Source organism: Teleopsis dalmanni, chromosome 1, assembly GCF_002237135.1.
Source record: "Teleopsis dalmanni isolate 2A chromosome 1, ASM223713v2, whole genome shotgun sequence".
Taxonomy (NCBI): domain Eukaryota; kingdom Metazoa; phylum Arthropoda; class Insecta; order Diptera; family Diopsidae; genus Teleopsis; species Teleopsis dalmanni.
Genome location: NC_051846.1, coordinates 92,064,151 through 92,079,018, shown reverse-complemented (window position 1 = coordinate 92,079,018; position 14,868 = coordinate 92,064,151). Strand labels below are relative to the sequence as shown.

Genomic DNA, 14,868 nt, shown 5'->3' with positions numbered 1-14,868 from the left:
TGATTAGTGTTTATTTTATAACTAGGGCAAGAACACATTTTAAATAATTTATTATTCATTGTTTGCTAAATATGTTATGTAATTTGCTTGCTATTAATTATTTATTGTTTTGCTGAATATTTTATGTGTCATTATAAGTAATATTTTTTGCTTGATATTAATTATTGTTTTAAATTGGGTCAGTAAATTATTGTACGTAATAAGTTTTAGTAAGTAATTATTATAAGAAAAATGTATATAAATAAATCAATTCTTTTAATAAAGTGTATTCGATGATACAAATTTGAATAGAACTTATCTTCTTTTCATAAAATTACCAACGGGTTTATGTGCTCGGTGGTATCTTCAAGAATATAAAAAGTATACAAATATACCGTCCAACAAGTTACATGTGCTTGGTGGAATTCCGGTATACAAATACAAATTGATAGAACCTTGAGAATAAAAGCATTCTCAACATATTTTGGTGACCCCGACGTGATATTCCTATAAGGACAATAAATAGGAACGGCATTATCATGGAGCATTTCAACACACTTATTGATCAACAACAAGCTATAGGAGCTGAGATCGAGAGGATAATCAGCAACTTCAAGAAGGATCCAGCCTCAAGGAAGACGAATCGCTATTATCAGGATAGAATTCTACGGTTAACTGAACAATGGTCAAGGTTAGAGAAGAACCACAACACGTTATTATCTTGTAAAGCTATGGCTGAAGATACAGAAGACGAGTATTTCACCACGGGCTACTATGAAAAAATGACTGAATTGACAAACAAATACTTGGGTATTTTTAACAAGGCATTAATCGAAATGCAAGAGGTAGAAAATGCTCAGGAAAAGCCGCCAAGGCAACACAATCAAAATCCAATGCAGCTTCAACAAAATGAAGAAATATCAAGAGTGTTGCGTAATCAACGAGCACTCATAAATGTCATTGACAGATCCAGTCAAGAAATTGAAATGGCAAGCCAAGAATCTCAAAATGAAGTTTTTTATTCTTGCAAGCTTGCTTTGATAGAAGGTTATCACAAAGCATTCGATAACAACAATGAAAAAATATGGAATTCTACATCAGAAGAATTCATTGAAGGGTACTCCTGGGAATTGTATTATGAAATTAGTCAAAAACTCCAAGACATGGAGATTTGCTTGAAACTCAAGCTAAAATCATTCAATTCTCACTACCAGCACGATTCAACAATTCAGGCAGTAAAATTACCACAGTTAACAATTCCAATATTTGACGGAAACCAGCTGAAGTGGGTAGAGTTTCGAGACCTGTTTACACAACTTATAGACGAACAACCATTCAAACCTATCCAAAAGATGTTCTACTTAACAACTAACTTGATTGGTGAGCCCAAAAACCTGATAAAGCATTTGCCAGCATCAGCTGAGAACTACATTACCGCATGGGAGATTCTGAAGGCTAGATACAATAATGGTAGATTATTAGTTACCGCATTGTTAAACAAATTATTCGCATTACCAGCAATGACAACTGAAACCGCTTCTGGCCTTAAAACATTGCATGACATTTCACAAGAGTGTTTATTGGGACTTAAGGCGCAGAACATTCCAGTCGAACATTGGGACGTCATAATTGTTCATATGACGTTGAAGAAATTAGACAAGATCACACAAACAGCATTTGAGCAGTCATTATCAAACAATCGAGAGCTGATCACTATGAAGGAACTATTTCAATTTATTGAACAAAGGTTCCAATCGCTAGAAACAATAAATAATAGCGCATCAATTAAAAAATGGGTTAAGACAGTGGCTACAACTAACACTGCACCAGCTAAATGTCCAATATGCAAGAGAGATAATCATCCAATTCATCTATGCAAGCAGTTCCTGGATGACACCCCAGCTAAGAGGCTACATCTCATAAAATCATTGCAACGATGTTTCAATTGTCTAAAAAATGGTCACTTCACAAAAGACTGCACATCAGGCAGTTGCTTAAAATGCAGCAAGAAACACAACACCTTGCTGCATTTAGAAGGCACACTTGAAGCATCCATGATTAAGAAGGCATCATTATCAAAAAATCCTGCTTCTCTGTTCTCCAACAATCTCAACATCCAAAAAAATTATGTGGCATTAGGAACTGCACGTGTTGTCGTTAAAGGCAACAATGGAAGAGAAATTGAGTGCAGAGCATTATTGGATTCCGGCTCCCAAGTCAACCTGATAACCGATCAAATAATTAAGAAGTTAGGTGAAAACCCGAAAAAGACCTCAGCATGTATAGAAGGTGTGGGGCAAAAAAAACAAGATGCGCAACAACGAATCAATTTAGCTTTCTCGTCCAGAATTAACGGATTTAGCAGCCGAATAGAGGCTTATGTATTACCTAAGATTGTGTGTGATCAGCCGAGCATTCATATTGAAAGCTCAAGCTGGAAAATACCACAGAACATCAATCTGGCAGATCCGTCGTTCAATACCCCAAACAAAATCGATCTCCTACTTGGAGCTGAGTTTTCTCATCAACTATTGTCCATCGGCCAAATAAACCTTGGCAGAGGTCTCCCCATCCTACAGAACACATTGCTTGGGTGGCTTGTGGTGGGAAAAATATCTAACCAAAATTCAATTATTTCACCACAAGTTTGTGGAATATGCTCTGAAGATGAGCAAGATACGATGAAGGTTATCGAGCGGTTCTGGCAACTAGATGAACCAGAAAAGGCAAACAAAAATCTGTCTCCTTCCGAAGAGTTGTGCGAGTCTCATTTTGCAACTTATATGAAAAGGAATCAAGACGGTCGATTCAGTGTCAGATTACCCTTCAAGCAAGATCCATCGTTGCTTGGTGAGTCAAAACACATTGCCATTAACAGGTTTTTAGCGTTGGAAAGAAGACTCGATAAGGATGTAATACTCAAAACACAGTATGTACAGTTCATGAATGAATATGCTGATCTCGGACACATGGAAAGGGTTGACATCAACCAAGTTAATCCTCATTATGTCATCCCACATCATGGCGTTTTACGGCCCGATAGCAGCACCACGAAATTAAGAGTGGTATTTGATGCATCGTGCAAGACGAGTAGTGGACTATCGTTAAATGATACAATGTTTACTGGCCCTACAATTCAAGAGGAATTGTTTGCGATTTTACTTCGATTCAGGTGCCCAAGATTTGTCTTTTGTTCTGACATTCAAAAAATGTACAGACAAATTATTATTCAGCCCGAAGATCAAAGATATCAATTAATAGTCTGGAGAAGCAATATTAACGAACCCTTACAATTTTATCGATTAAAAACAGTCACCTATGGAACACGATCAGCCCCATATCTGGCTACTAAATGCTTACAACAGTTGGCGAAATCTGAGTTGCAAAAATATCCACTAGGTGCAGCAGCACTAAGTAATGACTTCTACGTAGATGATTGCCTAAGTGGATCAAATAGTCTCCAAACTGCCAAAGATATACAAACTCAGTTAAAAGGTTTGTTGGAATCAGCAGGATTCAAGCTAAGTAAATGGTGTGCCAACCATCCGTCACTTCTTCAAAATATTGCAAAAGAAGATCAAGAAGTTGATTTGGACTTTCAAAGTGACGACGCAACATCAATCAAAACATTAGGATTGACTTGGCAACCAAAAGAAGATCAATTTCGCATAAAATTAAAACTGGATCCACTAAAAATCATTACTAAAAGAACCATTACTTCGAACCTAGCCAAAATTTTCGACCCATTGGGACTACTAGGTCCAGTACTCGTAACAGCAAAAATACTAATTCAGGACCTATGGCAACTACAATTAACATGGGACGAAGCAGTACCAACCGAAATATACACTAGGTGGACTACCTTTTATGACGATCTACAAGTACTAGATCAATTTAAAATAGATCGTCATATATTCGGAAAACAGATGCCAGCACTTGAATCAATACAATTGCACGTATTTTGTGATGCTTCACAAAAGGCATACGGAGCCGCAGTCTATGTTCGAGCGAAACTAATGGATGGTCGACTAATAAATCGATTGTTGTGTTCCAAGTCTCGTGTTGCTCCACTCAAAAAACAAACGATTCCAAGGTTAGAACTGTGTTCAGCTCTATTAGGAGCGACATTGATGAAAAAGGTTAAGAACAATATAAATCATGATGTAGCAACATATTATTGGACTGATTCAGAAATCGTTCTCTTCTGGATCAATTCTTCATCAGCAAGGCATCAACAATTCATAGCAAATAGAATCAATGCAATTCAGGAAATTAGCTTGCCTAATCAATGGCGTCACGTAAGATCTAAGGACAACCCAGCTGACTCATTATCACGGGGTATCAAGCCAGCTCAATTACTCGAAAATAACTTGTGGTTATACGGTCCACTCTTTCTTCATGGTTCCGAAAGCAACTGGCCTGGCAAATTCAATAAAACTCTCTGTATTGATCCGGTGAATCCTGAATGGAAACAAACGACAAGGGAAGTGGCCTTAATCTCAACTGATTACGATATCCATTGGATCGATAGAATCAATCACAGGAATTCATTTAGAACTCTACTACATACGGTAGGATATATGCTGCGATTTGTAAATCGGGCAAGGCGAACCAATTTAAGCAATATCACTATGGCTCTAAGCCCTATGGAACTGGAGCTGTCACTCAGGCATATAGTGAAGTACATACAACAGTCAGAACTAAAAGAAGAATTAATTCAGTTAGAACGCAACCAAACAGTAAAACCTGCAAGTACACTTGCTGGACTGATGCCATTTTTAGATGAACACAAGATAATTCGCGTGGGGGGAAGGTTAGAAGCATCATCACTTACATATGATGAAAAGCATCAGATAGTCCTTCCATACAATAACCCTATTGTAAAACTGATAATGAAAGACATACATGAACGAAATATGCACTGCGGCGGTCAAGCACTGCTGGCAGCAGCGAGACAAAAATTTTGGCCGATCAAGGGTAAAATTATGGCAAGATCAACTATTCACCATTGTGTTCGTTGTACTAGATGTAAACCAGTTACTTTTGAACAAGTCATGGGAAGTTTACCAAGGCATCGAGTACAGCCAAACAGGCCATTTTTTAATACCGGAGTTGACTTCTGTGGGCCTTTTTGGGTGCATTATAAGGTGAGAGGAAAACGTCCGCATAAGGCATACCTAGCAGTTTATTGTTGTTTTGCGACAAAGGCAGTACACTTGGAACTGGTAAGCGACTTGACAACAGAAGCATTTATCGGATCATTAAAACGTTTTATCGCACGACGCGGATGCTGCCAAAATATATACTGTGACAATGCAACGAATTTTGTCGGTGCCTCTAACAAGTTGCAGGAATTAACAACAACAATCCATTCCAATGTAGCTCAGGAACAAATAACAAAAACTTGCAGCAACAAGGGAATAGCATTTCACTTCATCCCTCCTCGTGCACCTCATTTTGGTGGACTATGGGAAGCAGCGGTTAAATCAGCAAAGTACCTATTGGTCCGAAGCGTTTCAACTGAAACGTTAACGTACGAGGAACTCGAAACCGTCATTATAGAAATAGAAGCTATTTTAAACTCACGACCTTTAACACCAATGTCGTCTAATCCAAATGATTTGCAGGCTCTCACACCAGGTCATTTCTTAGTTGGTGATGCACTAACAGCACCCGTAGACGCAACATGTGAAAAGGTAAAATCATCTCTTTTGAATAGATGGAATCTGGTTGCACACTTAAAACAAGAGTTTTGGAAAAGATGGCGGGCAGAGTACCTAATGGAACTACAGGTTCGAAACAAGTGGCGTGAAGAATGCAAAAACATTGAAGAAAATACACTGGTGATCCTTAAAGAAGATAATGTACAACCTTTGCAATGGCCTTTAGGGCGAATAATGAAGACATATAAGGGTAATGATGGATTTATACGAGTCGTAGATGTCAAAACCGCAACAGGCATGTTAAAGCGACCAATTCACAAACTAGCACCCTTATTTCCTGAAAACAAACCTATTAAAACACAGGAGAATCGCCATAACAAAGAAGAACGAATGGACAATGAGATAGTCCCACGAAAACAAAGACGTGTGTCCTCCAATATAAAATTAACTACAGTACTGATATCTCTACTTTTACTCCCGATTGTTCTTTGTTCACCAGTAAACGTAACTGAACTTCGCTCCGCTCCTGGCATACATTTTGAACAAGTAGGAACAACAAAATTGATAACATCCCACTGGAAAATGATAATCTATTACGATTTAGCTCCATTTAATACAGAGCTGGACATACTAAAGGATTCAACGTTGAATCTTTTGAAGCTATGTGATCAAAGCAACTTAAATTCAACATGCAAGTTTGTGGTTCATCATTTCCAGCAAGCAGAAAGTGAATTGAGAACAGCATTTGAATTTATGTCAAGCGCCCGAAATAAGAGAGGGGCAATCGATTTAGTTGGGAATATAGCAAGTTCCCTGTTTGGAGTACTCGATTCCAATTATGCAAGTGACATGTCGAAGACGATCAAAACCCTAGAAGATCATGATGACAAACTCAAACATCTGCTCAAAAATCAAATATCAATAATTGACTCCACAATTAACGTTATAAAAAAAAACCAGATAAGTCTCAAAAATAATTTCCAGGGTATAGAGACTCAATTAAACGCGATCTCCAAAAGGTTAGTTAAGGACGAACATGACCAATTATATGGCAATATTATTAACATGCTGAGCATCCAAATGACAATCGCCACGATAAATTTGCAACGTACGCAATCCACAATCATGGATGTTCTCATTGATAGTCATCACGAAAAAATTAACCCGCTTCTAATTACGCCGCAACAGTTAATAACGGAAGGAGAAAAAATCCGAGCACATTTACCGTCTCATTTACAATTTCCAGTAGAACAAGATGATATATTAACTCTTTATAAGCTGATGCAAGTAACTGGGCAGGTATCAAGTGACCATGTAATATTCAATATTATGATACCACTCGTTGAACGAAAAACCTTTGAAATATTTCATGTAGTACCTGTGATCTCTAGCGCGACCAAGGTATTAACGTCAATAAAGCCATCAACAGAATATCTGGCTATCAATTCTCACAAGGATGAATACTTCCCCATAACAAAATTAGCACTGCAATCGTGTATTACAACTGAAGAGGACTCATACCTTTGCTCAAATGTTCAATCTATTTATCGTCGTGGAGCAAATGTGTGCAAGTGTGAAATCAATTTGTACAATAATGGAACAGGTGACGAATGCGAAATAGTTGAATTAAAGGAAACTACCATTTGGACTCAGCTGAAACACAAAAATCACTGGATATACGCTACCAAATATCCGATGCAACTCAATGCAGTATGCGGTTCGAATGCATTTCCAGTGATACTGAATAGTACCGGCATGGTAAAAATTGCATCAAATTGTGTCATCAGAGACAACACGGTTCTTATTCAAGGACACCAAGTCATAACAAGTCTTCTCAAATCAGCATATACGAGCATAGGAATTTCAACACCTGAAATTAAGCCATCTAAGCGGATAAACAATTCTGAAATTGAATATCTTCCACAATTAAGAGAACTAACAATTCTGCAAAAACAACTAACGAAGGATACATTACCTGAACTATCATCAAAAGTACAGCAAACTGAAAAGCATAGCTTGTCAGTGGGGTACGCAGCCTTGTTTTTGATTATTGGAATCATCATCTTAAAAATAACTAAACTAATGCGAAACAATCAGACGCAAGGTCAACCGAATGTTCAGACACCTCAGCCGCTTCCAAGATCAAGGTCAACATTTGATATCACAACAACATAAAGATGACATCACTCTAGTTGAATTAAAATTCAACGCGGGGGAGGATATGTTAAGTATTACATTTATTTTGTCTTTTGCTGACCCATGATAAAATGCATTTAACGTAATCGTAATATATTAATAGGTTATATTTTTGCTGATTAGTGTTTATTTTATAACTAGGGCAAGAACACATTTTAAATAATTTATTATTCATTGTTTGCTAAATATGTTATGTAATTTGCTTGCTATTAATTATTTATTGTTTTGCTGAATATTTTATGTGTCATTATAAGTAATATTTTTTGCTTGATATTAATTATTGTTTTAAATTGGGTCAGTAAATTATTGTACGTAATAAGTTTTAGTAAGTAATTATTATAAGAAAAATGTATATAAATAAATCAATTCTTTTAATAAAGTGTATTCGATGATACAAATTTGAATAGAACTTATCTTCTTTTCATAAAATTACCAACGGGTTTATGTGCTCGGTGGTATCTTCAAGAATATAAAAAGTATACAAATATACCGTCCAACAAGTTACATGTGCTTGGTGGAATTCCGGTATACAAATACAAATTGATAGAAACTTGAGAATAAAAGCATTCTCAACAGAGGGTATTATTGAATCATGCGATTCAGAGTTTTGTAGCCCTTTAGTACTGTAACGACCCTTTCTTGCAGTCGTTGCTTATTTGCTGAGGTATGCTCAGTCTCGCCAATGTCGTCACAATAAATTTATAGATTGTGACCAAAATATTCAAAGTGCTGTGGTTTTATTTCAATTTCTTTATTTACGTAATGCTTTATTTCGAAATTTATAAATTTTGAATTTATATTTAATGTAGGAAAACAAATTAACTTTTTATTTCAAAGAAAATAAAATAAATATATGGTATATGTATATATAAACAAAATCTGAATATGTAGTTTTTTTTGTTTCGAAAGGGTAAAAATTAAATAATTAAATAGAGATGTCTTTTGAGAATTTTCAGTGCTTGAATGTCCTTGATAGATCTTCCTCCTTCAAACCCCTGGTTTTGTATTCTTCTGACTTTATCTAAAAGTGCGGGATTTATTAGTGGGATTATTCCGGATCTTGTAGAATTACTTTATATACAGTCGGCGTGAGACCACCTGTCGTATTCAAGTATTTTACTACAACTATGCCTTCGTTTGGAGATTTTCGTTATAGTCGGTCTCCTTTGCGTATTACAGAGAATTACTTTCGACACAGTTGACGTGAAACCACCTGTCGTGCCTTAATAATTATTATGCCTTGATTTAGATATTTCTTTCATATAAAATATCCTTATGAATTTTAATTTTAGCAACTATTTTGGACCCAGTCGACGTGAAACCACCTGTCGTGTCTTAATAATTATTATACCTTGATTTCGATATTTCTTTCATATAAAATATCCTTATGTATTTTACTTTTGGCAACTATTTTGGACCCAGTCGACGTGAAACCACCTGTCGTGTCTTAATAGTTATTATACCTTGATTTCGATATTTCTTTCATATAAAATATCCTTATATATTTTAATTTTGGCAAGTATTTTGGACCCAGTCGACGTGAAACCACCTGTCGTGTCTTAATAGTTATAGCCTTTGTGCCTCTAGAGCTTAGTATTTTAGTATTTTATATCTTTTATTCATAAAATTCATTATTCTGATAATATTAAATTATTTTCAGGATATATTCAATCAATAATAATTGATAATTCAATTTATAAATTACTTCAAAGATTACAATAACTTTTCATATTTTGTGCACATGCACATGCGGGGTAGATTCTTACTTATATCTTTGTTTTCTTCTTTGGTAAGTTAGTGCATTTTTAGTGAGATTTATTAAATTCAAAATTTTCTAATACTTTCAGGTATTTAGGTGGAGGCATGTAGGAGGAAAATTAAGGTAAAGAATTTCCATCCTTACAGTACTTATACGAAAGCGTGACGGCACTCCACGATTATGCATAGATTATCGCAGATTGAATAAAGTAGTTGTCAAAGATCGTTTCCCGTTAGCTTTAATTGAAGATCAACTTGATCGTTTGCAGAATGCTAAACTTTTCAATACAATAGACTTAAAAAATGGTTTTTTCATGCTCCAGTGCCACAATCATCGAGAAAATACATTTCATTTATTACACACAATTTCAATTTTGCAAAATTCCCTTTCGACTATGCAATTCATCGAGCATATTTCAAACGCATTTTTGCGCAATAACCTGAGAACTGAATTGTAAATGTATAGCATTGCCATATATCGATGATGTCATAATACAAGCGCAAGACGAAGAAGAAACTAGACCGTTTAAAAATCGTTTTTGATTTTGACTGCTCACATAGCAGTACGGACTAGAAATAAATCTTAAGAAATGACAGTTCCTTCAAAGACGTGTTGAGTTTCATGGGCATGTTATATGCAATCATAAAATCAAATTGAAGCACTCATGCGGTTTAAGTTGCCAGAAAATGTAAAACAGTTGGAAAGTTTCCTTGTGTTGTGAGTTAAATATTTATTTTATTTAATTTCACGGTTTTGGCAGTTTTTCCGTAAGGTAGGGTGTACGATCTTAGGTGATCGTACATTTTCCCTAAAAATAGGCAAGGTTATTTGCATCTGGGCAGTTATTGACTAGAACCAAAGCATCAGACTGTCAGTTCGACGATAAGAAATGCTGAGTTTTGGTATTTGGTTGGGGTGTAGTCTTAGATCGCCTCCTCGTGGTGCACCCTGGGTAACGCCAAATGATCTATTCCCCCCTGGATGCTGTCCTCTTCAGGGGCTCCAGCATCCTCTGGTAACGACCGTTTTTGTCCTCGGACCACGTTTCTTCAGATCCTCTTTTTTGTATTTGATCGCTTTGGGCTGGTGGTCACAGGTTTCTGGACCTAGCTGTCTTCTGACACGGTAGCACCGGGGTGAAACTCGCGTGTGAACGGCTTCAGGCTAAGTCTGTGGCTGCCTCCGTCCCGTTAAAACCCTGGCAGGCCTCAAGGTACTTCTGCATCCGTCACCATTAAGTTGGTCGTGTAGGTTCGGTTGTAGCTTAGCTCCCGATTAGTTCTGGTCTGGCTCTGAGCACTTGCTCCCATAAGGACCTGTGCCAACCCTCGCATGGCCTCCCTGCATTTGCATAGATAACCATGGGACTTCTTTTTATCAGGAACTACACTTACGGGTGTCAGATAGCGGCTTTGAGTGGGGACCCTTTTAGAATGAACAAAGCAAACAAAAATTCCAATAAACCTTTTAAAACTCCTAACCCTTCAGGGGGGCGTTCAAGCCTTATAAGGCAAGCGCCTATTAACAACCAACCGTCTAGAGCTTCTGCTCAGGCGGTTCGTACAAGCAATGCTCCATCATTGAACACCTTGGCAACTGTGCCAGGTGGTAATGCTGCCTCCTGCTCTTCTGCTAGTGCTGCGGTCAAAGCTAATGCGCCAACCGCACCATCGGCAATTAGTACCAACTCAACTTCTGGTACACGCTCCCACCCTAACCCCTCGACAAGGGCGTATAGGGCGCGAAGGTCAGCATACCGCATCCTCTCTAGGCTCAATACCGCGGATCCTTCCTCGCTCTCGGAGAGCGATAAGGCATCACTAAAGTGGGCAAGGGAAAATGTCAATCTTCGGCCCTCCGACATCGCTTCTACCTCTGCACCTGCTCAGAAACGACAAAGGTCGATTGAGCAGGCTGGGAAATCAATTTCGACTAGCGCTCCTAAGCGCCCCAAATTTGGTCCTCCGAGACCCCCATCGCTGTCCAAACCTCTCAGCGAAATAGTTAAAGAGAGCCTGACCTGGGCCATCATCGACGCTGGCAACAGTGATGGCACCATCTCTCCAGCAAACTGGAAGAAAGTCGAACGGGCTCTCCTCAAAATATATATGGAAATCATTGCCCTCAACCCTGGGCCATCTCCCAGCTGTAATGACGCTGGATGGTACCAGGGTCATATTAAAATTATTGCCTGCTCAGACCAGCGCTCCGCGGATCTTTATAAGCAGATGTCACTGACTGGAATGTTGATTGAGATTAGAGCAAGAAGTGCAACCAAGATCTACCAGTAGGTTAAGGTAAAATGTGTTGTTTTGTAATCTATGTTTGTAGTGATAGTAATTAGTTTTGTAGTAATTAATTTTGTGTAATTAATTTTGTAGTTAATTTGTTGTTTGTAGTTTGTAGTTTGTAACCTTGTAGTCCTTGTAGTAGTTAGTTTGTAGATAGGCTTTTTGTTTTTGCAAGCTGGCAAAGTCTGAATGGCTAAACAATACTCTAGCGTCTCAGGGAGTAGGTGGCGGTAAAGAACGTCCACTAAGTTCCAGCTTATCAGCCAGACTCGTAAGGGTAAGTGCGACAATCTCTCAGGCTGATGGGAAGCTCTTGATATGGTCATGTCTCTGCCAAGGGTGGACTGCTGATTGTCGGGCTGGGAAGAGAAAACTTCCCGGGTACGTATTTCTAGTAATTATTGTTTTGATATGTGTAGCTTTCAAATTTGCACAATACCTATAAAAACCCCCAAATCTGAGGTAGACTGTTACGCCGAGGATGCTTGACTGGAGGGGTGCATCCAGTCTTTTAGTAATGAACTCAGGATACCGGGCACTCTCCTGTTTTAATTAATGCCTTCTCAAAGTATGGGGCTCTGCTTTGGGTGACTGTTCTTTCCCTTATATTAAACACTGTATATGGAAAATAAACTAAATATACCAATTAATAATATAATTACAGAGTCAGAGGAAGAAGCTCTACTCCGTTCGCCAACGAAGGTTGGAGGAAATCTTGAAAAGAGGCTTGAAGCATCTCTCAAGATTCAGGATCTGGATGATCTGAACCCATCTGCTCAGAGACCAATGGTATCAAGCGGTGGGAACACCTCTCCGGTGATTGACACCCAGAGTCCTATGGACACAGGTGACCACGATGGCGGTGCGTCTAATGCTAATACCCAGAGCATGGTGAACTCAGGTGACGGCAACATAGAGACCAGGAAGAAAGCGGAATACTTCACCGGGGCTCAGAAAAGACGCATCAAGGCCATGATTAGGGATGGATTGGATTTGGAGACTGCGAAGCAGAAAGAGAGAGAGCGATACTCTCTCTACAAAGCTTCCTTGGCAGCAGAAGGAGAAAGTGACAGACCCAGTACCAGCAAAAGATGCAGATCTAATAACACATCTCCCGAAGAAACACAACGCCCGCAGCCCAAAAAGCCAAAAGCCACTCAACAAACATCTAGCTCTACCGGAAACCAGCTAAAACCGACTCCATCTTACAGGGATGTAGCCAATGCTTGCAAAGTGGCTATCGCCCATGAGAAATATCCGGAGGTGAATCTCACTGGTGACCAAATGGAGTTGAAAAAATCGAAGCTCCTGGAAGAAATTGACAAACTTCCCAAGCACAATAGTGTCTACGGCTTCATCACCAGTGTTAACAGAGACGGATAGCTCTCATTAACATGCTGCAATGGTGAAACGAGGAACTGGTTGACCACCTGTGTCCCAAAACTCAAACCATTCCCGGATGCTATTCTCAAAGTGTTTCAGGGCAAAGAGATGCCCAAAACCTATGTGTGCATCACATTTATTCCCCCCTCTGCTGTGCTACCACCAGAAATTCTGATGTCCCGATTGGAAAAACAAAATGGTGGCATTTGCACATCATCGTGGAGAATTCTCAGGACTGAGAAAGATAAGAATGGTGGGGAAACCGTTACGATCTCGGTGGACGAAAAATCCAAAAATTGGATAGTCGGTCAGGCAGGGAAGCTGTATCTGAACTTCACACAAATTCACGTACGTGTGAAGGGAGAGCCAACTGGACCCAAGAAACTGACGACAAAAAGGCCATTTAGGACAGAGAAACCCAGTGACGTCAAGCAACAGGTGCCTCCATCCAAAAGGCCGCTTTCAGGTGATAGACCCAGTACCTCAAAAGCACAGGCAGATAAGCCAAGTGAGACGGTTAAGGTCACACGGGACAGCACCCGAACTGAAGTCGGACCCAGCACCTCAAAACAGCAAGGTGGCACACCGGTATCTAGTATAAAGGACCAGAAGCAAGGGCCAAAGAAACCAGCTTCAAGATCCCCTCGACAGGAAGCACCCACTCATGGGACAAAATTGCCCAAGTGGATGCGGAACGGTAAAGGACGATACCAATAAAATGATGAGGTGCCTGCAGGTTAATCTTCAACACGCCAAAGCTGCTACGGCGGTGTTGACACAGCGACTTCTATCTGAAAAGATTGACCTAGCCTTTATCCAGGAGCCATATGTATATGAGAACCAGATAAAGGGAATAAAAGGTAAGCTACTGTACGATCATGCCAGCCATGGTCGACCTCGTGCTTGTATTGTGGTAAGAGATGACATTAATGCTTTCATTATTCCACAGCACACCAACAAGGACCAGGTAGCAGCTATAATTTCTGTGGACACCCCAGTAAGTAAGACAGAGCTCATTGTCTGCTCATCTTACCTACCTGGAGACTCCCAAGACCTGGACTTCCTATCACTGAAAGGACTAGTAGACTACAGTGTTAAAAGCAAGAGGCAACTCATCGTTGGAAGTGACGCTAATGCACACCACACGATCTGGGGCAGCACCGACATCAATAAAAGAGGTGAGTGTCTATTTGAATTTATAACTGGTAACAACCTATATATTTTGAATACGGGCAATAAGCCCACTTTTATAAACAGAATCAGGGAAGAGGTATTAGACATCACCCTAGCAACACAATTTATAAAACATTTTATCAAAAACTGGAATGTTTCAGCAGAAACATCCATGTCTGATCATCGTCAGATTAGATTTGATATTGATCTAAATATGAAGGTAAGGGAATCGTATAGGGTGCCTAGGGCCACAGAATGGGATCTTTATACTGACGAACTCAAGGCCAATCTAGGCAGTAATAAACATACGATAAAAAATATTCATGATTTAGAAATAGCTGATGCTGCCTTAAGCACAACTATTATAAATGCCTACCATGGGGCCTGTCCGGTGAAAAATAAGACCGGCAACAGAAGTGCACCA

The 14,868-nt window shown here is 38.9% G+C and overlaps 1 protein-coding gene across 1 annotated transcript; it reads left to right on the top strand.

The window, feature by feature from the left end:
* Positions 1 to 13,381: 13,381 nt before the first annotated feature.
* Positions 13,382 to 14,478, top strand: LOC119672306. Its single transcript, XM_038083329.1, has 2 exons — positions 13,382 to 14,131; positions 14,221 to 14,478. Exon 1 carries the CDS (start codon positions 13,446 to 13,448, stop codon positions 13,986 to 13,988), a length of 543 nt encoding a protein of 180 aa, XP_037939257.1. The 5' UTR covers positions 13,382 to 13,445; the 3' UTR covers positions 13,989 to 14,131; positions 14,221 to 14,478.
* The last annotated feature ends 390 nt before the right edge of the window (positions 14,479 to 14,868 follow it).

Excerpts from the sequence above, each read along its gene's own strand:
- LOC119672306 (XM_038083329.1), top strand. The coding sequence starts at position 13,446 with ATGTCCCGATTGGAAAAACAAAATGGTGGCATTTGCACATCATCGTGG.